Below are 27,442 nucleotides of genomic sequence, written 5' to 3'. Positions count from 1 at the left end.
CCTCCCTGCGGCTATATCATATAGAGACTAACTGGATAATGCTTTAACCAATGGAGATAAAAGGGAATGGATATCTCAAAGTAGATGTGGTCTGCTTTTGGTGTGACAGTTTTCCATTTGAGTATCAACTCTCATTTCCTCTTTCGTTCCTGCTTCCCCTCAAAAAAAAATCAGTGTCTTTGAAGTGTCTTATACCTCATTCCCTGCTGCTTATTAGATATGACCTGCACCACTATAACCCCAAAAGCAGCTAATTTTACAGTGATGTGTCGGGACTCTGTGGTTCATAATGACAGGACGAAACACCAGGTCAGGCGCACAGCATTAAAAGACACCACAGACACCAAATAAAAATTAAGTGCAAAGACTCCTTACCTTCACCCAGTGTTTGCTTCAGTAGGTCATGCTTAGCCTGCAGCTTAATGATGAGGTTACTGCCATTCAGAAACTCCTTGAATTTCTGGACGGAAAGATGAAGGCAACAATGAGTGAGCAGCAGCACTAACAGCAGTGTAACATTAGCCCAGTCAAACAATTCAGTGCCGAAATAAAGTCAATCTTTTCTAGTTTTAATTTCATTTCTATTTTCAGAGCATGTGGAAATGATGACCGGTGGCTTGATTTTGAAAAGCAGTGCAAAGTGAAATTCACAGCAGGCTGGCAGGCTATTACCAGTTTGGACTGATAGATGGATCAAAATTGACATGACTCACTGAAAAGTAGAACATTTCAGTCTCCTGTTGGTTCGACCTCCTCTTGGCTACATTCAGCTTGCTCATGTAAGACTCTGAGGCCACAGACTTAATGGATTCAGTGGAGCGGCTGTGCTGGAAGGCATCCGACACGTCAAAGTCCTCTACCGTCAGCATATCCTGCAGCGTTTGCATGGTGGCATCCAAGGTCTTTCTCACCTGCACAGATGGGGAAACACAGAAGTTGACAAATCAAGCATCCTATGTTACTCAGTCTTGGTCATATTTGTCTTTTCTTGCAAGCCTTGATGATGACCTTGGATTGTACTGAAATGACACCAAGCAGCATCTGAATGTCAGGCCAGAGCGACATCAGACTAAGACATGGAAATGAAGAGTGTCTGGCAAAGAGACAAAATTGTATGTAAAATTACTGAAGGAGGCTTTTTGTTCAGGGCTGAGATTGATAAAGCTCATTTCCAGTAATGACATGGCTCGTCCATTATCCTCCCGGGCACAAGAAACAGGGAGACAGAGAGAGAACAGAGAACAGGCAGAGCCATTGGCGCAGGAGAGCCTAACAGGGCCTGGTTATTATCACCTACATTTGCACCTTTGTGTCTGCGGCTCTTAATAAGTCCTCTCTTCATCATAAAATAGACAATTTCATATATAACATAGAAAACTGACAACTTTGGCGCTGTGACAATCTAAATATATTCTGGGCTCCCACAGAGCAAGAGTCAGCAGAGAGTAATTGCAATGAGAACAGATGGTGATGTGGCCCTCCTACTTGGCTCTGGGGAAAATGAGAAATGAGGGCTTTCTGTTTCTGGTGGGTGGGGCTAAAGGTGATGGGGTGGGGGTGCTTGACAGACACAGCCATCATAAATCCTCACCTCCTCATTCTCAATCTTTAGCGTAGCTAAACGAGACTGCAGTTGGTGGTAACGCATCAGGAGTTCAGTCTGGACGGGCTGCTGGGCGCTCACCTGGCACACCTGAGGTGGAGGACACATGGGTTAGAAGAGACAAAATAGATCCATCTGAAGCTTAAAGAGTTATATGGTTAAAAAAAATAAAAAAATAACATCAGTCAGTAATAAACAAATCTTGCACTTAAAACATCTCACCTCATCTCCCATGTGTGGCAAGTACTCAAAGCGCATGGGAGGACAGAACACCTGGTTATGCATATCCATGATCTTGTGCTTGTCACTGCGGGAATCCAGGTTGTCCACTGCATTCTCTATGATATCCAGTCCCTCATGGCGTGATGTCTCCAAGTTGTACTCGGCAGATAAGTAAGTCCTGAATGTGCGTGCCAAGCTAGCGTGGTAGCCCAGGTCACAGCACTGTGGAGATAAAGATTAGATCAAAAACACAAAAACACTTTGTAATGTGGTAGCAGATGGGATAGGAAAAATGGAAATCAAGGACTTTATGTCTGCAGTATGTGTTCTGAAATAATTTTAAAAAACAGTGTTTCAGTGCTGGTTAAGAGTTTGTTTCAAGTCACCTCCATCACAGCAATAATGCTGGGTGATAGTTTTGCTCCGTTGTACCTCCGTTGTACCACAGCTAACAGTAATGTCATGGTGTACAGACCACACCCTAGAGTTCCCTTCTACATCACGGCAGCAATGTGGGAAGTTGTGCCACTGGAAGCTAGCAACTAGCAAAAGATTTTCAACTTCCATTAAGTTGCTTTTTAATTCGATGAATATAAATGTATGTATGTATAAGAATTTGCAAGAATGTGAAAGTGCACATTTCATTTGTAAAGCCTGTTAGCTTGATCACCTACCATCATATTCAGACCTATTTAATGGACTAAATCCAAAATAACGTCCTGTTACGGGTTACCTTCAAAAATAGAAGTAGAGCTCACAGAATTAAGGGAGCTAGCACAGTAAGACACCAGGGATAATTACAGCACCATCACATGAAAGACCTAATTAAGCAGAGGATGGTAGTGAGGAGTTTTGGAGGGAGCTTGAGGCGACTGACAGATCTGTGAATCACTAAGTAAACGCTCTTTAGCACTCTTTAGGACTGTGGAAGTAGCCTACTTTGGTGTACAAGTCTCATTGCACTACTCAGTCAAAGTGGCTCAGTAGACTAAAGACTAAAGGGAGTAAAGTAGCCTCTTTTTAAACAAGCAAACTGAGTGAGAACACATTCATATCTGCAGCAGCAGCCTGAAAGAGCAGATAATCAGATAAAGATTTCATCCAAATACTGTTGACCACTTTGTTTTTTTATATTCTCATCTTTCACATTAGAGCTTAACCATATTAATCTTATTTCCCAAGTTCAAGCCTATATATTTTATCATGCTGACGGCACTGACCAACCTCCCTCATCACAGCATTCATCAGTTCCACGCAGTGCAGTGGTAGAATAAAGTCAACATGTTGTTCGGAATTATTCTTCAACAGTTTAAAGTCACTGATGCTGACTGACAAAGCGGGCTTCTTGCTGCGTGAACGTCTGGTTTGATGTGTGGTGTGCAGTTACTCTGACGTGACAAACGGACAATTTTTCTTCCTCTGTCCCGCTAGTGGCAGCCAAACCCAGTCATGCTCACAATCCCGTTCCCTGCAGCTCAGCAGGATTTTGGATGACATGGACCTTTCAGTTTCAAGACACTGCATCCATCAAAGCTGCCCAGCAAAGAGGCAGGACAGCCATGCCTAACATGCCTGGCCTGATCTATCATTGTGGCTAATGGTGCAGTATGGTAATTGGAACTCAAGAAAACATTTAAGTACACAGAGAAGGGGGGAAACAGGCATATTGAAGGGCTGAAATGTTAATGTCTTTTGTAAGAGAAATCTGACCTTAAAATTAGGTTTTTCTGTTTGGTATGAACAGCCACAAAACCCACATAGTCATGTAAAGTCTGCGACACAGGCCTTCGTAACAAAGTATGACTTTACAGGTATTTACTCATCAACAGTCAGTCAATGACTAAACAGATAGATTGAATACAGTATGCAACATTGCAACATTGCAACATTGCAAAACACAACACAAAATCTAATTTGTGAAAGACATTTCTTGCTAGCACAACTACCTATTGTATGCAGCACAGACTTCAATAACTACAGTACATTAGCTCTGAAACCCAAACCTTCTATGAAGATCAGTAAAAAAGGGGGGCGAGGGAAATGAGTAAGCGTCCCTTTGTGTTGGCTGTGTGTATGTTGCGTAATAGTGGAAGAACTGGAAGAAAATAACAAATCGAACAATGAAATATCAAATGACAAGATTTGAGATTAGAAAGCAAATAATGCAACACAAAGTCTCACCTCCCTGAAGAAGGAGCTGTATGTGTGCACATCTAAAAGGAATAGATACAGAATGTTTCCACTGATATGGTCCAAAATGGTCAATAAAGGCTTCTTCATCTCTTCATCTGTTTGTCTGCAGGGTGACTGGTGGCAGGTCACCAGTGCCAACCACATTAACCGCATTCATGCCTACATAAACAGAGCCTCTGCTCACCAGCTGACTTTGACCAGCTTCCAACCATTAGTGGTTTGCTAAACAAATTCATCTTTTTAAATACTGATAATCTGACTTTCTAGAAGTGCTACTGGCTCATAATTTTGAATTAAAAGTGACTTTATATATGTATAAATATAAGTGTTAGATGTAGGTTTTCTGGGAATACAAAACAGGGATTCTTGTATGTAATAATGAAGTGAATATCATACAATGAGCTTTGAGTTTTTACTTGTAGTAACACACCTACAGCTTCTTGAGTCAGTGTTAAAAAAAGCTGCTTCCTCTACTCTGACCCATGAAAGAAGAGACCACAGGAGGACAGACAATTGACAATAGTTTTTTTGACTCGTGACAGTTAGAGGGAAATGATCACAAGGACATGCTGTAAGCAGCATCAACAAAAACAAATGAATGAGGATGAGACCGAGGACAAGGAGAGTGGGAGACCGAGCAGAAATCATTCTGTCAACACTGAAATCGTCAGTCAAAAATATTTTTCTGCAGCTGCGTGATGCTACAGATTACTGAACTTATATTCATATCAGCAGCAGTCAGTCACCAGCAAATCAGTGTTGAGGTTGTTGTCCAGAAATTAATCATGAAAAAATGATGTCAAATGCATTTATTGGGGCCAACAGAGCAGCTTGAAAACAAACAGCTAACAGGCTGAGAGTAAATGAGACACAGGAACAGATGGTGAGAAAAGCCACAGTGCTGCAGAGTTAAATCAACATTAGACATCCCAGCTGAGAGATGTAAACAAACACATGTGCCTAACGCATACTTACATCAATCATATCAGAGACGTCATGGATGTAATATTTTGCCACAACTGCATTTGTTGCTGCCAGGTTCAACAAATAGTCATTCCGGGCTTTTGTGCATTTCAGCTTATTCTCTGAGTACTTGGCTTGCCTCTGGGGAGGAGAGAAGAGACAGAGCAGATGAGGGGAAAAACCATCAGTGCAGGAAAATCAAGCAGTAGGGAGGGTTTGAGTGTGTGCTTAGGCAGCCGCAGCTTTGGGACCATCAGACAGGTAGAGGTGGCAGGAAAAGTTTGGAGAAACAGGCTCTAGAGATGCTGCCTCTAGATAGTAATGAGTTAAGTGGCACAGCCAGGCTCGCATTTAGTTATTATTCTAGTCTCTCAATACTAAAGCACTAGGGGCTGCAGAATGTGGATGCTGAGCACTTGCAGGAAGTTAGATGAGAACAGTGATACCACTCTCACGTCTGTAAATATGAAGCTGGAGCTAGCAGCCTGGCGCGCTTAGCTTAACTTAGCATAAACACTGGAAACAGGGGGAAACAGCTAGCCAGGGTCTGTCCAGGTAAAAAAAAATCCACCTACCAGCGCCTCCAAGGCTCACTAATTGACACATTTGTTTAATCTGTACAAACAGTGAAGTGTAAGAACAAGTGGGCAGATTTTGTTACCTTTGGAGCAAAAGAGCAAGGCTAGTTGTTTCCCCATTTCCAGTCTTTATGCTAAGCTTAGCTACTGCCAGCTGCTGGCTTCAGCTCCATAAAGATGTGAAAGTGGTATATTCTCTCATCTAACTCTCAGCAAGAAAGCAAATGAGTGTATTTCTCAAAATGTCAAAGTATTCCTTTAAAATACAGTCCCATCAATATCTATCTATTTATTCAAAAGTACTAACACAGACGGCATATTGGAGGTTTTAGTGTCTTTGTGATCAATCATTTTAACTTATGTTTGGCTATCTGTGGGCCTGTATCTCCACTGAAAAATGCATGCAACTGTATTTAGTACTAAAGAATATAAACAAAATAACAGCATTTCCCATTTAGTGACATTTGTACTGACACAACACAATGATTTTGCAAACCCGTACTTAACAGTACTGACAAAGGTGTTATAATTCTAAGCAGACATTTCACTCATTATTTCACTTCCAATTTCACAAAGCCATCATAATGCAAATTTGAGCAGCGGGTTAGAGAAAAAGAGATTTTAAAGAGAGCTTTTATTTCTGTCTCTTCCTTCTCTGACCTGTTTGCAGGCAGAGTAATGTGACAAAAGTTTAAAAGCAAGACGTAGGGAAAATTCATCGCTGTGTTATAACTAGTGCTCAGTTCCCAAGCCAAGCAGCATCTCTGAGGATATCAGCCTGAGGAAAGAGAAACGCTGTCATCCTGACAGCCTTTTGATTTCTGGTACCTGAGAGATAATGGGAGTTTCATTTGCATGGAGAAATTCCAAAAGAAGATCCCAAATAAAAAATGCATGGGTGCATCTAAAGTATAGTCTGCTCCAGAGACCACCAGCCCTACACTGCTGGCAGAGAAGAACTTTACACAAACCTGAAATCTGCATAAGATGGAAAGAGAGTTGGGGTTTTGGCTGGGAGTAGTGCTGTTTGCTCACTCCGTATCTGGCTGCAGACTTGCATTCTGCTCCTGAGAGTTTCTGACATTATATTCCTATCTCTCTGTTGCTCTATACTTCTCTCACTCTCTCCAAGTAAACCCAACAAACAGAGCCAGTTCTCCATTTACAGAACTCGATTCATCTGACCTCCTCATTCGGCAATGAGGAGAAGCTGTTTACCCTGCAATAACTGCTTTTTTGGTCACATGCCGTGAACATATTATCATATGTTGTTAGAATACTTCACACATCCAGCAGACATGGAGCAACAGCTTTTATTTGAAATCCAATTTATGACCACCAGGCGAATGGAAGTCCAAAGTTCACTCTCTTTTTCCTCTGTTCTGGGTCTCCATTTACTGATGAGGGAATATCTGACTATAGCTGTTAAATGCTACTATGTTCACCAGCTAGTCGCTATCTTTGTTCATTTGTGATTTGGTGCTGAGTGGGTAGTGTACAGTGGGTTTATAAAAACAGCTGCATGCTGTGACCAAAAATGGAAGTATGAGAGTGGTGAGAGTGAAACAAAACAATCAAGTTGCAGGCCCAAAGACCAAAACAATTAGCTAAAGATGCTAAAAAAAACAAGTTTAAGTGATAATTCTCTGTGGGTTTTTCACATTGAACATAGTAATTTAATGCATTGTTATTCTAAAAAATACTGACTACGGCAGCTTTAAATATACTATCCATCCTTGGGCATACTCACCTTCTCTTTCATCTTCTCAATTTTCCTGACAAAGCTACGTCTTGGTTGGCGGTCCTCATGGCGCAGCAGGTTAACGTTGAGATCTCCGGACTTGCTGAACTGCTTCTCCTCCTGCTTCTCAGCATCCTTCAGCTTGCTCTCTGCGCTGATGCTCTCAGTGTGGTACATGTGGTATGTTTTCATCACCTGCAGGAGGAGAATCACAGATATTCAAAAGATTAAAAGGAGCCTATCAAGATCACATTTTACAGTGTAGGCCATCATAGTCTGACAAGATTAAAAGATGCTTCACAGATGCTGTAAAACTATGTTTGAAAATGAGACAAATTAGAAGACACAATAGTTTCGACAACGTTACATTCAGTAGCCCACGGACTGAGAAAAGAAAATGCATGGATATTAGTATGTCACACTGAAATGGACTGGGAGGTTTCATATCAATGCTGTATATACAATTAGAGCTACAATGATAAGTTGATCAATCATTTCTGTTATTTGCTCTTCTTTTTTAGAAAATTTAATATATTTGGATTTTGGACTGTTGGCCAGACAAAACAAGCAAATTGACAACATCACCATGGGCTTTGAGAAAATTGTGAATGGGATTTTTCTCCGCTGTTCTTTTAAAAACATTTTATAGACTGTTAAATGATGAATTGGTGAATCGAGAGAAAATAACATTCAGATTAATCAATAATCAAATAATTGTTGTTGTCTATAAAATAATAAAGTACTGAATGCATAGACACATGCTTTCTGCAGTCATACAATAAAAAGGCCTCATAAGTATTTTCATTAAGAGTCAATATGTACCAGTGGCCACTGCTGGGAATAGTAAAAGGACATGTAAACAAGCCCTGATTCAGTTCAGTCTACTCAGAGAAACTTTAAAAGAGGCAGTTTGGATCAACTCATGAAGGGACCATTTTAATTTTCTTTGTTTTGCACTTTTGTGCTCTATACCCATTCACACAACCACTCATACCTGTACAGTGTCTTACAGTAGCATTACTGTTGTGCTTTTACTGCCATATTCCCCCTCAGATGTAATAATAATAATAATAATCTTTATTTGTAGAGCAATTTTCAAAAACAAGTTACAAAGTGCTTTAACAAGTGTAAAGACAATAATACCCAAAAGACAATAATACAAAAACAATACAAGATAGAAGCAAGAAAACACTGAAAAGACTAAAATACAAGTTTAAGATAAATATAAAATTAGTAAAATAGAATAAAATAAAAGGGATAAATTAAAGTCAAATAAGATCGGGAAAGGCTCTCCTATAAAAGTATGTTTTAAGAAGGGACTTAAAAGAGTTCACTGACTCAGCTGACCTGATTTCCTCGGGCAGGCTGTTCCAGAGCCTCGGGGCCCTGACAGCAAACGCTCTGTCCCCTTTAGTTTTCAGTCGAGACTCTGGTACAGACCTCTGCCCGAGGATCTCAAGGTACGTGCTGGTGTGTATGGGACTAAAAGTTCAGAAATATAACAAGACGAGAGGCCATGAAGAGCTTTAAAAGTGATCAATAAAATTTTAAAGTCAATTCTAAAACACACTGGGAGCCAGTGTAATGAAGCTAAAATAGGAGTAATGTGGTCATATTTCTTTGTTCTGGTTAAAAGCCTTGCAGCTGAGTTCTGGACAGTCTGGAGTCGATCAATAGATTTTTGGGTTAAACAGGTGAAAAGGCTGTTGCAATAATCCAGGCGCGATGAGATGAAGGCGTGTAAAATTGTCCCGGTGTCCTTAAAAATTAACATAGATTGAATTTTTGCTATATTTCTAAGTTGATAAAAACATGATTGAACAAGTTTTGTGGTGTACTGCTCGAAATTTTTTATTACTATCAAACCAAACACCAAGGTTCTTTGCCACAGGCTTAATGTGATGTACTAGGGAACCAGCAGATGGCAGTATTTGTTTTGCCATCTGCTGGGACCCAATGACCAGGATTTCTGTTTTGTCTGAGTTCAGCTGGAGGAAATTATTTGACATCCATTTTTTAACTTCACAAAGGCAGTTGTTAAGTGAACTCAGCATTCCAGGGTCTGTGGATCTGACGGGCAAGTATATTTGTGTGTCATCAGCATAAATATGAAAAGAAATGCCATGTTTATGGATAATATGTCCAAGTGGAAGCAGACCGAAGGAAAACAAAATGGGTCCTAAGACCGACCCCTGAGGCACATCATATTTAACTGGACAGAACGAAGAGACATAGTTGTTTACAGACACGCAAAACTTCCTATTTCACAGGTAGGATGAAAACCATTCTAGGGCAGTACCAGAGATCCCCACCCAGTGCCTCAGTCTGTCTAACATGATGTTGTGATCAATGGTGTCAAAAGCAGCGCTAAGGTCCATGAGTAGCAGGACTGAGCACATGCCTTCATCAGCAGACATAAAAAGGTCATTTGTGACTTTAAGCAGGGCAGTCTGGGCAGGGCAGGTGCTGTGGTACTTCCTGAAACCAGATTGAAACTATTCAAATATTTTGTTATTTTCCAGTACAGTGAGCAGCTGTTTGAACACAATTATTTCTAGAATCTTTGCAATAAAAGGCAGTTTTGAAATTGGTCTAAAATTATGTGGGAGGGAGGGATCTAAACCAGGTTTCTTTAAAAGTGGGTTCACACAAGCCGTTTTAAAATAATCAGGGACACAACCAGTACATAGGGAACTGTTGAACAGAGATCAAATGGGGCCCAACAGAATCTATTACTTTCAGTAAAAACTTTGTAGGTATTACATCAAGTGGGCTGGAGGACACTCTCATTTATGATACTGTTTTTAAAAGCTCAGACAAGTCGATGGGATAAAACTGGTTAAAACTCTCTTGTTGCTGGTGAGGGACCTCTGAGTAAGAGTCCGTGGGGGTAATAGAGGCTCTGATTGACACCACCTTATTGGTAAAATAAGATAAAAACAATTCACAGTCATCATTACTTCCAGCTGAGGCACAAGGAGGGGTTGGGTTTACCAGCTGATCCACAGTCTTAAACAGAAACCTGGGATTGTGTTTATGTATAGTAATGAGTTCAGAAAAATAGTGTGTTCTCACATCCTTAACCATGTTATTGTAGTTAATTAATAAATCCTTCAGACTGAGGTAATGGACTTGAAGACTGGATTTTTTCCATCTGCGCTCTGCTTTCCTGCATTCTCTTTTTAGGCTGCGAATGCTGTCATTTATCCAGGGTTGCTTACTAGCTTTAGACGTCGGCCTAACCTTTAGAGGAGCAGCAATATTTAGTTACGACAAGCAGATATGATTGAAGTGATCGACCAGATTGTTGGTGTTGGAATCAGACAGGTGTTGGCTTTGGCTCTGAAAGAATGCGCAAAACTTTGAAACACTTTGTTCATTAAAGATGCGAGAACACACGGAGCTTGGTGAGGCGGCATGAGTAACAGGCGAATCGCAGCTAAAAACAATACATCTATGGGATGTCCCATAGTGTTAATATTGTCTTTTTAACTCCTAAACTCATAGATTACTTTCATTAGTTCTCCTCTGCTGTATGAGTCAAGTCCTCCCACAATCAAACCTCCATTCTCATTGTTTAGCCATTGTTTATTTCTCTGATGTATTTAACCACCTTTTTATATCACCTTAGTTAGTTAATTAATTCACTGTAACCAAGGAATTGTGTGTATTGCCTACTTCTAAGTCTACTACTAAGTCCCTGCCAAGAGAATTTACCCTTTAGATATGAGACTGACTGATTGATTTAAGATAATTAACTAACTTATCACTGGTGAATAATTGTATAATTATTAAAAGCTACCTAGAGGTCTGGAGACTTTAGGTTAATAACAACTCCGGAAACGAGAACAAGAGCTTTTTTATGGATTAATATTTTCTGAATATTAAAATTCATACGTAGTTTAGACATGCTACAGAGATCTCACATTGAAGAGAACCATTTTAAATGAGTTTGTTCTGGGTGCTGGAGTTGGTGCAGTTGTCCTAATCCTTAAGAGATTACTATTATTTCTGTGTGGGATGTGCACATTTCGGTTTACTGGTCTATGCGTGATGATGACAGGAATAGGAGTCTTTGGAACAGCGCTGGGAGCAGACGGCTTTACATGCCAGCAGGTGGAGACAGTTGTTAGTGCCAGTGAGGTAGAGATCTGTTCAGTGACCGGTGGTGTGTCCAGGTGTACTGCATGAACGATTAGTCATTCAAGTCATGTGTGGACCGCACCACATGCTGTATGTGAGCAGCTAACATTTCTGAGCCCCGTTTGTTTGGGTGAAGTCCGTCTGTCTTAAAAAGAGACATTCTTTGCCTGAAAATATTAAAATTATGTTACCAACAATAAGGAGACAAACAGGAAAGAGCACATTTTTCAAGCTCCTCAGTGTGATTTCGCTCGAAAATTTTTTGATTTGATTCGAACTTTTTCATGGTGGCCTGGTGGATCAATTGGCGTCAGTACAGCAGTAACACAGATGTCACTACATGTGGAATATTTTAAGTGAATCCAGGGGCCCGGGGTTGTGTGTGGTTTAGTCTTGGCTGTCAAATATTCAGCCCCCTATCCCGTCCTCACTGTGGCTTTCCAGGCCTCTATATCATTTCTACCGTAACTCTTCATCACCACCACGGGCTTACTCATTTTTAGCTCTTTTGTGCAGCATTAACACAGCATTGTTTTCTGTTCTCTGCAGTTACCTCTTCACTTTGATCTCTACTTAGACACTCAGACATCCCACAACCCACTCTAACATGGTGATGACAACACTGTAGTGACAGAAAACCCTTGTTAGACAAGACAGAAGCATCCTGAGTGTTTCTTAACTCGTCCCAGACGCTCATTGAGAGAGCCTCCTCTTGGAAGCCCATTTTTTAACCCTTGTAAAGGACAGTCCACATGTGAGCTGCATCTTCAAATGTCCTGAGCATTTTCTATGAACACCTCAGGATGTAAGACAGTCATCATAAACAGTCATTTATTTGTTTCCTGAGACCAAGTACGTAGTACTTGCTTGGTGCTGAACTTGAGCAGTAGGGTTCCTTTTATCTCTCCGTGAGCTGCTCATCAAAATCACATGTTTGCCGTTGGGTCACTCACAACTATAATCTTCCATTGACCGCCAACCCTGTGATAGTAATATTTACCAGTTCTGCCACTTGAAGAGTCCCTATTTATTCCCCTGTGTTGGAATAATTACGACTCCTCTCCAAGCAGTGCAGGAACTCTTAGAACAACTACAACCACAGACTCACAAAGAGCTGTAAGGCAAACACCTGAAAGTAAAATAAATAGAATAAAAGCCGCTAGTCTATTCTCAGAATGACAAAACTCTACAACAACGTAGCTACCCCACGAAGAGAGACACTAGGCTAACATTCTGTTGCTCTCCAGGGTGTCGAACTATTTCCTTCGAATTCTTCTAAAAACGTGCTAGATTTCCAGCCAACTTAGAACCATCTGACTACAAGGACCTGCAGCTAAAGACACAAAGTAATTTGCAGGAAGACTGAGCCTCAGCTGTGTCCACAGGAGGTGTGTGTATAGTTGAGTCCTCTGATGACAGCCTAGGGCTGTTTAACTCCTGAACAGAGTCTCTGAGCTGGTGAAAGAAACCCAACAGTGAGAAAATGGCTGTAGTTTTTAATGATGAATGCAAGGCCAGAAGTAGATAATTTCATTTAACATGGCTCTAAATAGTCAAGGGATTTAAACCCATGACTTATCACAACGTCGAGGGTTCGACTACAGCTGGAGTCCTTTGCTGCACTTCATCCCCTCTTTATCTCCCCTTAAAATATTCCACTCTCTTACCACAAAATATTACAGAAAAACATAAGTGGGGCAAAAGTCTAACCAAAACATTAAGTTTACTGTTTGCAGAAAAAGCCCAACGAGATGCTACAACTTATGTTCAAGAGGGTCCCGATAAAACATTATAATCACAACATAATCTATATACATGGTAGGTGAAGCACGGGAGAACACACAAGGGAACAAAACACTCTTGAGAAAATATGATGCCAGAAAGAATAAAGCAAATCTTTATTATGTTGATGTACAACAGTAGAAAAAATATTGAAATTAACATTAGCGCATTAGAACTTGATTAGATATTAAAACATTTTTTTAAGACCAAATCATATTTTCCCCCAAAATGTAACAGCTATGATATTTTGATGTAGCGTTTTCAGCGCTGACATGCTGTGAGTAAATAAATGATGTTGAGAAATGGATGAATGACTACAGATGGATAAATGAATGAAAGCTACACCAGCAGCCGGGCCTGAGAGAGAGATTTTCAGTGTTGTTGTTAACAAAAGAATAACCGTGTATGAGGCTGAAGATTAGACATCAGACATAAGGTTGGTGGATCGAAAAGATAAGCTTTATCGATCCTCAGTGGGGATATTAAGCCAGTGTTGCAGGAAATTAAAACAGGTCCAAGTAAAAGAAACTAACTTTCACAGAGATATGTTGTAGAAAGCAACGTCAGGAATTGATTGCTCCTTTTTCTTATTTCAGGTTTGGTATTAATGACAAGCCACAGGCAGCAGGATCGTCACTCTCACTAATACTCCTGCTGCAGCGTCATACTTTAAACAATATTTGAACAATAGCTTCAGCTCTGTTTTACATCTCTCCCTTACCTCTCACTAAGCAGCCAAGGATCCAAATGGGATTTAACAGTTTTCTTTCAGCAAAAAATTGCTTTGTTGGCAGCCTGTGAAAACTGTTGGAACTCACCACAAGGCAATCACCATGTGGCCACGCTATTGATTTAGCTATTTCTGTACAATCAAATACTAACAAGTGTGCAGCCATGAAAAACTTTTTCGTTCCTCCAACAGACAGTGTTACTCCTGGTGGAAGGTCAAGGAGAGGTGTGTTCAGATGAGTCATTAATGAAATATTTCAGACTCCTATGCCTCCCATTATAACAATAAATAAAAATATCTGTCAACCCTAGACCCTTCACTGAGATTTATGAACAAAAAAGCAATTAAAGAAACCATGTGATGAGATAACAAAACAGGGGATCCCCTTTAAGTATAGTCACAATGTCATGAATAGTTAGAGGAGAAAACAATTATTAAGTGTAAAAATGCATTGATTGACATTAAATAAATTTTATAGGACGTGGCATTTTTCCTCCTTAGCTGTGAAGTTTCACAGAACCCTCTTCTTAAGAAAGAACGAGGCTGTACGTCAACATTTGGATCTTTAATTTTCAGCCAGACTGCAGCTGAGGCCAAGTAGAGCATGAGAAGAGGGACCATCTGAGTTTTATTATGCAGCAAAAAAGAGTTGAAGAATGATCTGTTTCGGTGTGTTTCTGGACTCCACAATGAACCTGTAATACACCCTGACACTGAAAACCAAACAGGAAATGGCTGGCAGGCATGACCTTTTGAAGAAAGACAATGATTGCATTTTCATTATTAACCACTAAGTAGCAACGTATAGAAGCATCAGTCTTTAAATACATTTCATCAATAGCACAGTTCTTGTAAAATGCTTATGCATGTAATTAACATGCATTTTTGATTATCACATGGTGCCCATAACATTAGCCTGTTTCAGCGTCCAAATGTACAGATGGTGGGATCAGGGAGAATTGCCAGCACTGCCCTTTGGTAGTTTGACTCTCATCATATTGCAGAGATGAATAAGTCATACAAGGCAGCTCTGCCATCTCTTCTGTTTCACCTCAGGGGGCAAAAGACTGCTGAAGTTGCCTGGAGCTCGTCCAGTTTCGGGCACTAAGCCTCCCTGAATAAGAACCCATCTCTGTAACAGTGCAGCACCAGTAGAGATTGTCCTTATCCCTGACATACGCTCATCTGTCAGCAGGGTTTCCAGCAGGAAATCCTATTATTAACAATTCACTTCAGGTCTGACCAATTTTTGTACAGTAACTACAACAATTTATCGTCATGTTTGCAGGATTGTTGCTTATGTTATCTGCCAGTGTTATAACAACAGTCTAATATACTGACAGCCCATTTAAAACAAACAACGTGGGCTGTTCCTTCATTTATACCGCACATACTAATTATGTTCTACTGATTTTTCACTGTAAAAGCTCAGTTGGAGGTTTAATCCAAATAGAATTCATAAACACAATGAAACATTAATTATGTGCGATGGTTTTGGGCTAAAACCAAACATCTTGGCTATAAAATATGACAGGAAACATCTATCTATACAGCCATTCAGCACCATTTTATGTTAAAACATATGGGAAGCAGCTGCAGGATGCCCAAGAGCGGTTTGCCCCCCCAAAAAAAAACAAGAAAGAAAAGAAAAGGCTTTTGAGCTGAGAGACAAAAATTATCTTTGTAGAGGAGTGAATGATAGACTACCTTTTGCTTTACTGACAAATCACGATGAAGCAGAATGTAATCTGCAATCTTCTTATTTTTATCCTCCAAAGCTTCACTTCTCTAACGATTTCACAATCATGTGTTAAGACAGGCAGGTATTTCACCGTCCTCCACTGAGAGAAGAAGTGAGTTGACCCCCGAACAGGACCAGTGCTGAAAGAGCCACCAGATGTGAAAGCTATTTGAGCCCAGAAACTGTCTGACTTGAAGAGAAAGTGAGTAGTACTTGGAGAGTAGTGTTCCATTTCATTATTTACATCTGCCTCGCTCTTTCTCTCGCTTATCATCTATCTACCTATTTATATAAATTAGAGAGTAATTAATGGAAACACCTTTCAGTATAATGCAATACAATTCAATGGTTGGATTAACACCTCTTTCATAATAGTAGGATTTATTGCAGGACTGTTGCATGAGACTGTGTTCGCTAGCTGTACCTACTAAACTGGAAAACCTCCACTTTTCAACACAGCCAGTGGGACTTTTACTTGCTTTACTTGTACACTTGAGCAATTCATTTTTCAACCGGAAAGACACTTTCATTTCAAAACTAGAACAACTTCCCATTAGTCCCTCAGCAGCCTAAAAAGAAAGTATTAGGAAAGGAAAGCCCACATATTTCAGAATGTACAAAGAAGAAAGAAAGGTAATAAAAGAGAACAAAAAAAGAGAAAACATGAAATAATATGCCAGAGAGAGCTCAGTGATGAGATAGGGTGTGAGGGACCGATCTCTAGTGTATTACTTACAGTGTAGAGTTCATTTGTCACCTTCACCAGCTCCTCATGCATCTGGATCCCAATGTCCTTGCTCTGAAACACAGCAAGCAGGAAGAACAGGGGTCAGTCGGGCTGACACCAGATACAGATAATCAAGGACAGTAGAAGATGAATCCTTTGGTGAATTCCCAACTTTCATCTAGCACCACTGTCAGGTCAGAATTTCCACTTGTCCAACTCTTAAATCCATGAAAAGAGACCTCTGAAATGAAAGACTGACACTTTAATGCTCACCAGAGGATACTTGTGTTATCCATCCAACAATTATGTTATGTGTATAACAGCCTCACATGATACTTTTAATAGAAGACTTGTAACACAGAGCAGAGTGGGGGAAGATATCCTGACTGAGAATGTTGTCATATTTGTTTTTATTTGCCATGACTGTTCTATTGGGTCATATTAATTGAATTCTAATTTTAAAATACAATTTTATTATTATTTTAAACTACAAACAAAACACAGTCATTTCTCTACTTCCTCATCTCGCCCGCTATTCCTACCAGACAAACATGAAACAGACTGCATGAGTAAAATAAAGGAAATAAGAATGGCACTGCTTTCAAAAATGAACTACAACTGAGGCTCACAAATTCATTGCACAAGGTACAAGCAATTGCAGTGTTGTGGGCTTTGGATTTCTTAGTGTAGTTAAGTTTACATGATCACAATAACTCACTGTACCTGTCTTCTTGTTGTTGAACATCAATGACATATAACTGTGAGCAATGCACCATGCACATTTAGTTTCCTGTGATTATTGCACCTTATGTGGCACTCATATTTACACTTCTGAAAAGTCTATTATCTGTGTGGGTTCATATGTGAAGTGTGTCAAGGGGTGAAAACGTGTGTGACATCCTCTGGCAAAGTAAAACACAGTCTTCTGATGTTTCATTGTGCTCTACGGACACAATTAAATATCATTTATGAGGAACAATAAGTCCTATATCCAGCTCCTTCTGTCATTTTAATAGTGAAAAGACTGCTTAAGGCATTTCTCTCTGCCACCATTTTAATTTGTTTTGTTTGGAATCTTACTGAAGAGATGCAGCGAGTGCCTCACAAGCCACACAGTTAATTTTTCTCACAGATTTCAAAACACATGCACATTCATTTTTTCACAGTCATCTCACCACTCAGCACGCATTGTGATAAGAAACACACCTGGACTGGGAAAAGAGAAATAACTGACAGAGTGATTGCAATGACGTCTGTTTGTGTGGAAGAGAGGCATAGAGCCTTTATTTGAAGACTTTGAGGTGAGAAGATGCACCAACTGTGCCATCATATCTCAGTAGTGTGATGGTCTGACACGTAAAAAAAATAAAAGAAGCAACACTTCTTAATTTCACAGAGTTATACGGAGTTTTTATCTTTGAGGACAGGCAATACAAAAACCATCAATACCATCAGAGACAGAAAACTCTATAATCCCTGTGCTAATCAGACCAGTTTTTAAAACTCCCAGTTATTATTTACATCCTAACTTTGGGGTCTCTGGTTTGGTTTGTTGTGGTAGATTTGATTTAGTGGATTTTCAGTGTAAAAACGTAATTCCTAAGCTTAATTCCTAATCAAATATTCCCACTGCGGGAGCCATAAAAGAACAGATTAATTGATGAGTTTCGGGATAGGTGCATCAGGTCTCATCGGGTTAATCAGCACATAGTTGAAGGTGACTGAAAACAGTTTGTGACTGCTAAGGCAGCTTGTTTTTATATACAGTCTATGGTTGCAGCAGTTGTTATTCATGATTGTGTATGTTCCTGTTTATTTGTTTACTATTGGGAATATTTTTGAGTTTAACAGACAGTAAGAAGTTCAACAGGAGAAATAAATGAACTGAGTGTTAAACTAGAACGTTTGTCTGGACTATGTTTCTTTGAAGGCGACCTAAAAGCTGACTTAAAGGAAATAAAAATTAGCCTACTAACACATCAAAACAAACCTGCCAGTCATACTTGTATGTACAGGTGATGGGCGGGAAGGAGAAACTATTAAAAGCGAACAGGTCAATAAAATGAAGACCATGTTCATGAGTTAAACAATGACACTTGTCAGTGGGAAATTGACAACTGACAATTGTCTGACAACTGACAATTAGATGCATGCAGCTAATTATGTTAGACAGGTGGGCTGGTGGTGTGCAGCTAACAATATCTGATGTCTCGCATGCTAAATACTACAGACTGTGAGATGCTTTTAAATATGGAAATAGCTATTTAAAATAGCAGAAACAGTTCTGTAAACCCCCTGTGCTCACCACCTTTGTGTCAGTGGCTGACTCAACAAAGTGACTCAGCAAGATGCATCATGGCCAATACACATATGAATCATAATGAGAAGTATCATTTTCTGATCAATATCAGTGTGACAAAGAGGAGCTGTGCTGAAAGAACACCTACCGTTTGTGAACAAAGACGGGCAATTCATTCATGCACACACGCACTCACACACACATCCAAACTGAAACCACACCTACCTACTCTTCCGAGGGATTCATACACAGATGAGAGTTACCATTTTTGTCCACACCCTGCTTAGCTATAATAACTGTGCTTGAAAAAAACTTGCTACTGGTGAGTCAGAAACTTAAATAATAATAAAAGAGAGAGAAAAGAAATCTTGCTCCAACACTAAACTAGATTGTAAAATGTACACAGACAAGATAAGACAAAGTAACCTTAGTAATACAGGAGGGCTTTGTTGTTTTTACTTTGTTTTTATCTGGAGTGCAGGCATTAAGTCCTACTCATGCAAGCATCGGACTGAATGTGATAAGTGGGGGAAATCCTTGGAGGGCTCCAGCAGCTGGTGAATGGCATCGGTATGCATCAGCTGCTCTGAAGTGAGACAGAGACTGCCGCATGTACTGCAGAGGCACGAGGGGAGCAGGGAGGGTTCAACCAGCGAGTGAACGACTGTGATGCAACACAATGTAAGAGCTGTGGAAGGTCATATTGTAGCAGACCTTATAGAAACGCCTGTGAATATTCTTAAAGTCTTTCCTCTATATAAGGCAAAAAGTACCATAGTTGCACGTAATTCAATTTATTAATTTATTCTCTTTGCAATTAATTCATACTGGGAGTCATGGAGCGCCAAGCAGACAGCAGGGAAACCTGCCTTCTGTACATTCACATATGTCACTCCTACTGCAACTGCATTTTAGGGAATATTCAGTCTTTGGAAAATACTCTGGCTTAGAACTGCTCTAAATTTAGGTTCAACCCAAAAACAAACAGCTGCACAGACTATCAAACCACCATATATCATAACTTACTGAACACAACGTGAACACACATGTAAATGAGATAAAATATATCATTAACATTCCCACTATAAGCCACCGTTTTGGTAGATGTTTATATGTTAAACAAGCCCTTGATCAAGTTTTTGTCAACAGCTGTACTTTTTGTCCTTGATCACCTTTTCATGTACAACAGTCATCCAGTGGTCTTTAATTTATTTCAGTTTAACGTTTTCAATTTTCTCCAGGGCTCTGTGACATTTTTGATACATTATTTATTGTCTCCCAATACATCTGCCAGCAAGCTGCGGCTGAGTCATCCATTCATAGTTTCAAATATAGAGAAAGCTACCTGAGGGCACCTGACTTAAAAAGGATGGAGTGTTTCTTCCTTTTCAGCTCTGGCACTGCTTCACAGGCATCCACGAAAGCACACACACACACACACACACACACAGTAATATGTGAATGGAGACAGTGGAGCTCACGTACAGGAAGGCATGCAAGGTGCAAACAGGGTTCTGATGTTTGGAGACCTCAGTCATCTCTGCTATGTGCTGACCGTGAGCCAAATGTTTCTCACAGGGTGTTGGGCCAGGGGGTCTCAGCTTCACTTTTCCCAATACTATATGGACAGCTCTGCAGGCTAGACAGAACTCATACACCTTCTATTAACTCTGGAACTCTGGAGACTGGAACAATCTACCAATTTTCTTGACATCTTTGAAGTATCTAGGTTCATTTAAGAATGCTCTTATCATTCACCTTACAACTCCTGTTAATTATTGTTACTTATTGTTATACTCGACTGTTTTTACTATTAGTGTTGGTGTCTAGAGTTTGTGACATGTGCAAGGTAAATGAGTGAATATGTTTTTATTGTAGTTATTTTTATTGTTGTTTTTTTGTTTGTTTGTTTGTTTTTTTGTATTCTTGTGTTTGATGTTTGCTGTATATATTGTGTAATTTTATATTATTGTGTGTCTTTTGTCAGGACCCCCTCGAAAACGAGATGGTACATCTCAAGGGGTTTTTTAACCTGGAAATAGATAAATTTCTCAAAACTCCTTGTGGGCTCAGACAGTGCTCAAAGCATCACGTTTCTAGGGGCTACCGTCAGTGGGCAAAAGGTAGAGAAGCAGCTTTATTTGAGCCGATGCTGCTTGTCCCTTTCAGTTTTAACCAAGGCAAAGCAAAATTGCTTGGTATTTGTATTTTCCTTCTCTGACATTTTATGCACTAGTGATGAGAGGGTAGTAGTAAACAAAGAGGGAAGGCTGATAGCCTCACTGACCTTCTTGAACAGGCGGATGACGTCCTCACTGATCTGGGCCAAGCGGACGATGACATTGTTGGTGTAGATGTCGCTGAGTGTGGCATGGTCGCGGCTCTCTCGCCTTGTCTGGTTCAGCAGCAGGTACCAGCAGTTTACTGAGGACAGCAGGTGCTGGTCTTTCCTGAACAGTAAACATGAGAAATACATGACTGTGAGAATGCCAAATCTGGATAATATGGACAGGTGGTAATACATTTTTCCATTTTTCCAGTCATTCGGTCATTCACATAAAAGAAAATCAGTTTTATGTAGAACAAAACAGAGCTAAGAGTATATATATATATATATGTGTGTGTGTGTGTGTGCTCGTGTGTGTATGCTTAATGCTAGCTTGTTTAGCAGGTAGCTAGCTTGTTTAGCAGGTAAAATGTGCATGTTTATATTAGCATTATGTTGTTTTTTTGGCAAGCTGTGGAGACATTTCACAAAAAAACCCAAATGTCAGCCTCATGGTGGTGCTAGAGGAAAGGTCATGATGATTCATCCTCTGGGGACCACCTAAGTAATAATTGTTGAGATGTTTCAATCTGGACCACAATGGTGGACTGACAGACAGACAATGAGCCTTTCTAAAAATATACTTAGTTAGTTCTTTTCCAATAACTAGATAGTTATTTGTAGAATTACAACGATACTACACAGTTAAGTCCAAAACATGGCCAAACAAGTAATAATACTGTTTGGCTAAAGAGGAAAGCATTTGAAGTTATTATTAAAGTAAACATTATACCTACAGTCATGATCTGCTAAAAGACAACTGTTGTGGCATAAAATACCACAAAGTTTCCTTCTTTCTTTTCTTTCTCAATTTCCGCCTCAGTGAATGTCTTCCTCCCTCACTCCATCACTGCTTTTCTGTTTTCCACCACACTCCAAACAGTGCTACGGTCTAGTAAAGGCAACAACTTGTTAAATGTATAATGCTTGTGACCATAATGACCAGAGAGTCATGGGCCCTGATTGCTGCATAATCAGTTTAAACTATCTCCGCCTCGGGTGCTTTCAAACAGACAGACCAAGGCACATAGACATCGTACCAGGCACACACACACATACACAATCTCTTTAAACCCATACCCATGTCTGGATCCTATCTGAGCATTAATCAATCAACCAGCCCCAAGAAGGAGGCACAGAGAGAGACAGAGAGAGAGGAAATTGAGAGCAAAGGAGGGAGAGAGCAAGAGCAGGGTGGGAGATATGGTTTCACTGTGGAGCAGAAAAAAGGCAATGAGCAGCACCAACATCAAAGAGCCCCCCTTCAGAGAGCTTCTATAATGCTAATCACATCTAATGAAGCTGATATCTAGCTACTCCAGAGTGCTTTCCCCATTATTCCTTTACTTAACTCTGGCTCTGAACGTACTTGTGTCATGCTGACACCAGCACATTGTACTCATAACATCAGTGAGGGGCAGAAAACAGGATGGCATGTGTTCATCTGGCATGTGAACTTCATCTATTCGTTTATTTATTACTGGGCCTGCATCTTCAATGACTGAGAACGGTGTCCCGACATGCGCTTTGTCTAAAAGGGGAGTCAATTAATATGCATTTACAGAAATGTAATGGTTATTTGAAAGAGCTGAGAATATCCAGCATCAAAATGAGATGAACCCAACTATGCAAAGGATGGGTAGGATTTAGGTTTTACTAACAATAAAGGACCCTATTGTAGACTAAATTCTCCTTCACTCCTTTGGGATGGCCTATTTCTACTGTCTCTAGATCGCTCATTTTGTACCAGTTCTGCTTGACTGACCTATCTGCCTTTTAGGGATGCAGCTCCTCTGTGTATAATTGCTGTATGTGGTTGAGAGGTTTAGGGAACTAGCACCTCTACTCTCTGCTAATCCCTAAAAGTGGTCAGAGATGCTTCATCACATCCCTGAGCACAACCAGACTCCCATTTTAGATGTTTTTTTTTATCCTCCTCAGCTTTCGCTGTTCTCTGTGGACTAGAGCTAAATCTGCTGCTTAAGTGACTTTTTCCTTTTACATTATAAAGGTGTTGCACTTGACTGGAGTACCAGGTTATTTACTTTTCGGGCCACACTCATAATGTCAGAAAGTAACCTACAAGTTTGAAATGTATAGGCCTCAACGGTGTTTGATCAGCAGGAATTACACATAAAAAACATGTGTTTATATTGCACCAAACAGAACTAAAAGTCTCTAGCAATGCTAGCACTTCTGTTAGGCACAGCAATGCTTTGAGCGAAATACTAAATCAGCATGCTAACATGCTCACAATAACAATGCTAATATGCTGATGTTTAGCAGGTATAATGTTTATCATGTTCACCATCTTAGTTTAACGAGTTAGCACGCTAAAATTTGCTTTTAGTTTTCTGCAGATAATTCACTGGATAAATGAAAAATTTTGACCTCCTGGTGGCTCTACTGCATGGCAATCCATTCAATAATTGTTGAGATATTTCAACTACAGAATAAATTGTTGTTCGGAGGTATCACTACCTATTCATGCATCAACTTAAACTTAATTTTAGAATTCTTAAACTGAAGTTTAAGAAGCGATGATAATTTTGGGGAACAAAATCTAAATTAAGGAATAAGAAGGCCTGAACGCCTCGAAGACAGAAACAGTCAAACGGCCCAAGATTTTTCCCTAGTCGCTGCCCTCATTTCACAGGAATTAGGAGCAGAAGGTCAGTAATTAGGCTTGTGTACAAGGCGCACCTCCGGGAGCTGTTTTAACACAGTAATAAATGTAGCTCCTTGATATTTTTTATGGGACAGAGTGACTACTTTTCCTATACCAGCTCTTATTCAGAGACCTGTCTCCGCACTGATTTCCCGTAAAATGAGTATCACTCGAGAGCCTGTGGGTCAATTAATTTAGAGGGATTCAAAATGGTTGGTTTTGGATGGCTCCATGCCCTCGGTATTTATACACAGGATATCATTAACATGCAGAAAGGCAAACGATGAGCTCTGAGAGTCTCTGGAGAAGTGAGAAGGAAGTGGAGGAGGAGAGACGAGTGCAGCTTTCTGCCATCCTATTACATCTGTCTCATCCTGCAAAGCACTGCCTGACTGTCTCCATGGTTTTTACAAAGTCTGCATGCTTCACTGTCCCTGTGAGGCTGTGAGACATACATACACATCTGTGAATGCATGGAGGAGTGTGAAGAATATCAGATTCATAGACAGTGGAAGTGAATAGGGAAACAAAGAAGAAGAAGTGTATGGTTTGACAATATTGCAAAAACTAGGGATAAACTGATAGCAAGCTTTCTCCATAACGTGCATACCCTGAGCAGGTAAGCATTGTAAAGAACAATGCACATGCTTTAGTCATGGCTGTACTGGATGCCACCATCTAATCACCTAGAGCCTACGATGGTGTCTGGGCCAGGATTTCCAGAAGGAAGTGTGTATTTATCAAACCAGGACTCGGCTCTGTGAAGGCCTTTAATCCCCTCCACACTGACTGCCTGCTGCTTATCAATGAAACAGCCAAGGAAAAGAAGACTGAGCCAAACACAGTTTCAAAAGACAAGGGCAAGTGGGCACATGATGCCAGCTTTGCCATTCAAATTTGCTTTGCCCCCATTTTCAAGCAGGGTTTCAATATGCTACATTTGTGTCTTTTCTTGTGAGGAGACACACTGCCAACATTTGATAATGCACAGCTGCACAGACACAGAGGCAGGGTGTGCTATATCATATCATTCACGATATATCAATATATAAATAATTTTTTATACAATCAAATAAATTCATATTGTGATGACGGCAATATTCCGACTTGTTGATGTAATGACCCCATACTGTTATACACCGCAACAACAAGCATGGCTGATGGCGAAAGTAACATTGCTACTGGTTCTTCCAAGAGGAGTTTCTTCCAAAGATGGGAGCAACTTCAATAGTGTGGACGTGGTTGGTTACAAAAGATCAGATCTACAACAAACCACAGTAATATGTAAGAAGTACAAGAAGACTGAAACAACAAAAGGGGGCAATACAGCCAACTTATTTCACCACCTCAAGCAGAAGCACCATTTTGAGTGCGAGGAGAGCCAAAAAGCCTGTGAGGAGAGTTCAAGAACTATCGTGAGTTCTAAACCCAAAATATTGTTCTGTATTTTGTTATATCGTCAAGATAGGGCTGGGCAATATGGCCAAAAATTGTATTATGACAAAAAAATTCATATAATTTGATATCAATAATTGTCAAGATAACAAGAAGAAAGAATTTCCCCTCGGGGATCAATAAAGTATTTCTGATTCTGATTCTGATTCATCAAATCATTATTCCTTTTAAGTTTAAAGACAGATTTTTGCTCCTGAGTGAAAGTTGAAGAAACCAGATGGTTAATTGTGGTTCTATTTCATTCTTCCTGACCACCAGAGACAGTGCTTAAGACTGGATGTTATCCGTCTCGCGCACGCGCAGGTTGAGTATTTAATATCAACGAAGTCACCTGTGACCTGGGATGATGCGGGGCGTAGCTAGTGTAAGCCCACGTCATCAGGAAAATGTCCCTTGATTCTTCTCGCAAATCCGCGAATGCAGGTTGAGTTGAAGGAAGGAAGAGAAGAGAATAGCCATCATATTGTCACTAGAAGCCCTGCTACCACATGGTTGGAGCTACAGTTTCATCCTCCAAGGGCTGCGGTTGATTCGTACGGCTGCGCTCCTAAACCTGCTGTTAGATCGGTGTTTTCGCCAGCAATCAGCACGGGTTGAGGACAAGCTAGCGCGTGTCTCCCCAGCTTGGATTTAGGCCAGCGAGGTAAGTGTTTCCTTAGTTAAAAATAAGTTATGAGCGAGGAGCCTGGTTTCGGGTCTCCTTGACTCTTTTTGTTACTGATTGTTTTACGCTTAGCGGTAGTTCTTAGTTGATTGTAGGCTCTGCCGAGTGTTTTCGCTCGTTAAAGCATGTCACGTAAACTTTAATTTATCCTTTGGCAAAGAGAGTTCGCTCCCCGGTAGACTTAAACGCTACATATTTGTGATTTTTAAAATAAAAGACAGACTCTCTCTGATCTGTTACTCTAAGTGACTTCGCTTATGGGTACAGTTTACTTTTTATTTTGAAAAGGAATTTTCATTTGTCTTCAATAACAAGGCAAGGACATATGTGCTCACTTTGATCTGTTATTTTGGGTGTTTTCGTTCCTAGATAACAGTTATTGTTGTGAAAAAATATCTATAAAAGCTGCAAAAATATGCAGGGTCCCTTCCTGCAGCCAGTTTTGCGAGGACAGACCTGGGCAGGGAGAAGTGGAAGCTTCCACTCGTGCTTCTGACACCGGTTCCCAGTAGACTGGGAGTGGGTCCAGAGCAGGCTCAGAGGTTGCCCTTGCCACAATTAAGCCAGTATGGCACTGGCACGCTTGGGCTTGGATGAAGCACCAACTGCAGGTACCACAGCTAGTGCATTCTTTAGGCATCTCCCACCTCAGGCGGGTTTTTCTGTGCCACCTTCCCAGCCATACATTGAGGAGCTCCACAAATGCTGGCCAGACCCCAAGGCTTTCTCACCACACAACTGACGGCAGGGCCTTGGCTGCCATGCAGAATGCCAGCAGTTACGGGCAAGGCCAGATGCTGTGCCACTGAAGTGTTGAGACTGGATGCTCGCTCAGTGTCGCATTACGGATGACTTCCTGGTGAGAGGTTATGATACAGCGGCGCGCATGGGCCGTATTGGAAACTCTGTTTCCCACCTGATATTAGCTCTGGTTGGCCCAATCCCCGCTTTTGGAGCCAGGCAGGAGGGCCCTGCGCACTCTCCCTGTAGTACCAGGGGAGCTGTTCGGACCAGCAGCACAGCAGGCTTTGGAGCAGGGAATCCAGGCTAACCAAACTAGGCAGCAGTTTGCTAGCCTTCAGGGGCCTACACCCCTAGTGAGACAGCGGCCTTCACAGGGTTATGGCAACAGTCGCCCTTGGATGCCAGCTCGTCCCGGTGGCTACCCACAGGCTTCACAATCCTTTGAGCGGTCAGATCACCGCCCTCAGGCGCCAACATGGTTTGCGCCTCAGACGCAGAGGGGTCGGGGCTCGGGCTATCGGCTCCCCAGGGATCCGAAGGGTCGAGGGAGCAGACCCTGAGGGCCCGCGGCCGGCTGTCGTATGCTTCTCCCAGCAGTACCTCAGTTGCTGGGAAAGCTGCACTACAGACCCTTGGGTGGTGGCCACACTCTCCCGAGGGTACAATCTTCAGTTCCGACGCCAGCCCCCAGTTTTCAGTGGGATCAGACTGACCACAGTCACCAATTCCACAAAGTCTCAGGCACTGAGACAAGAAATATCAACCCTCCTGGAAAAGGAGGCCATTGAAAGAATAGATCATCAGACACAGCAAGGTGGGTTTTACTCAGTTTATTTTATGATTCCAAAAAAAGAGGGTGGAGG

The 27,442-nt window shown here is 40.8% G+C and overlaps 1 protein-coding gene across 4 annotated transcripts in view; it reads right to left on the bottom strand.

Annotated features, from left to right (window-relative positions):
* The window catches only part of srgap3 (SLIT-ROBO Rho GTPase activating protein 3), a 64,156-nt gene that overhangs the window by 14,324 nt on the left and 22,390 nt on the right, over nt 1–27,442 (bottom strand). For all 4 annotated transcript variants that reach the window (XM_038697069.1, XM_038697071.1, XM_038697072.1 and 1 more), the window contains exons 3-10: nt 21,010–21,172; nt 16,433–16,495; nt 7,310–7,495; nt 4,994–5,122; nt 1,826–2,047; nt 1,592–1,693; nt 714–911; nt 376–460 (exon numbers count right to left, since the gene is read on the bottom strand). In XM_038697069.1, coding sequence (XP_038552997.1) covers nt 376–460; nt 714–911; nt 1,592–1,693; nt 1,826–2,047; nt 4,994–5,122; nt 7,310–7,495; nt 16,433–16,495; nt 21,010–21,172 — 1,148 coding nt within the window. The remainder of the gene's footprint in view (nt 1–375; nt 461–713; nt 912–1,591; nt 1,694–1,825; nt 2,048–4,993; nt 5,123–7,309; nt 7,496–16,432; nt 16,496–21,009; nt 21,173–27,442) is intronic.

The sequence above is a fragment of the Micropterus salmoides genome, unplaced genomic scaffold (assembly GCF_014851395.1).
Source record: "Micropterus salmoides isolate LMB-PRFRI ecotype aquatic unplaced genomic scaffold, ASM1485139v1 Ms_hic_scaffold_4, whole genome shotgun sequence".
NCBI classification, from domain to species: domain Eukaryota; kingdom Metazoa; phylum Chordata; class Actinopteri; order Centrarchiformes; family Centrarchidae; genus Micropterus; species Micropterus salmoides.
The sequence above is the reverse complement of the archived record's forward strand: the minus strand, read 5'-3'. Positions and strand labels throughout refer to the sequence as shown.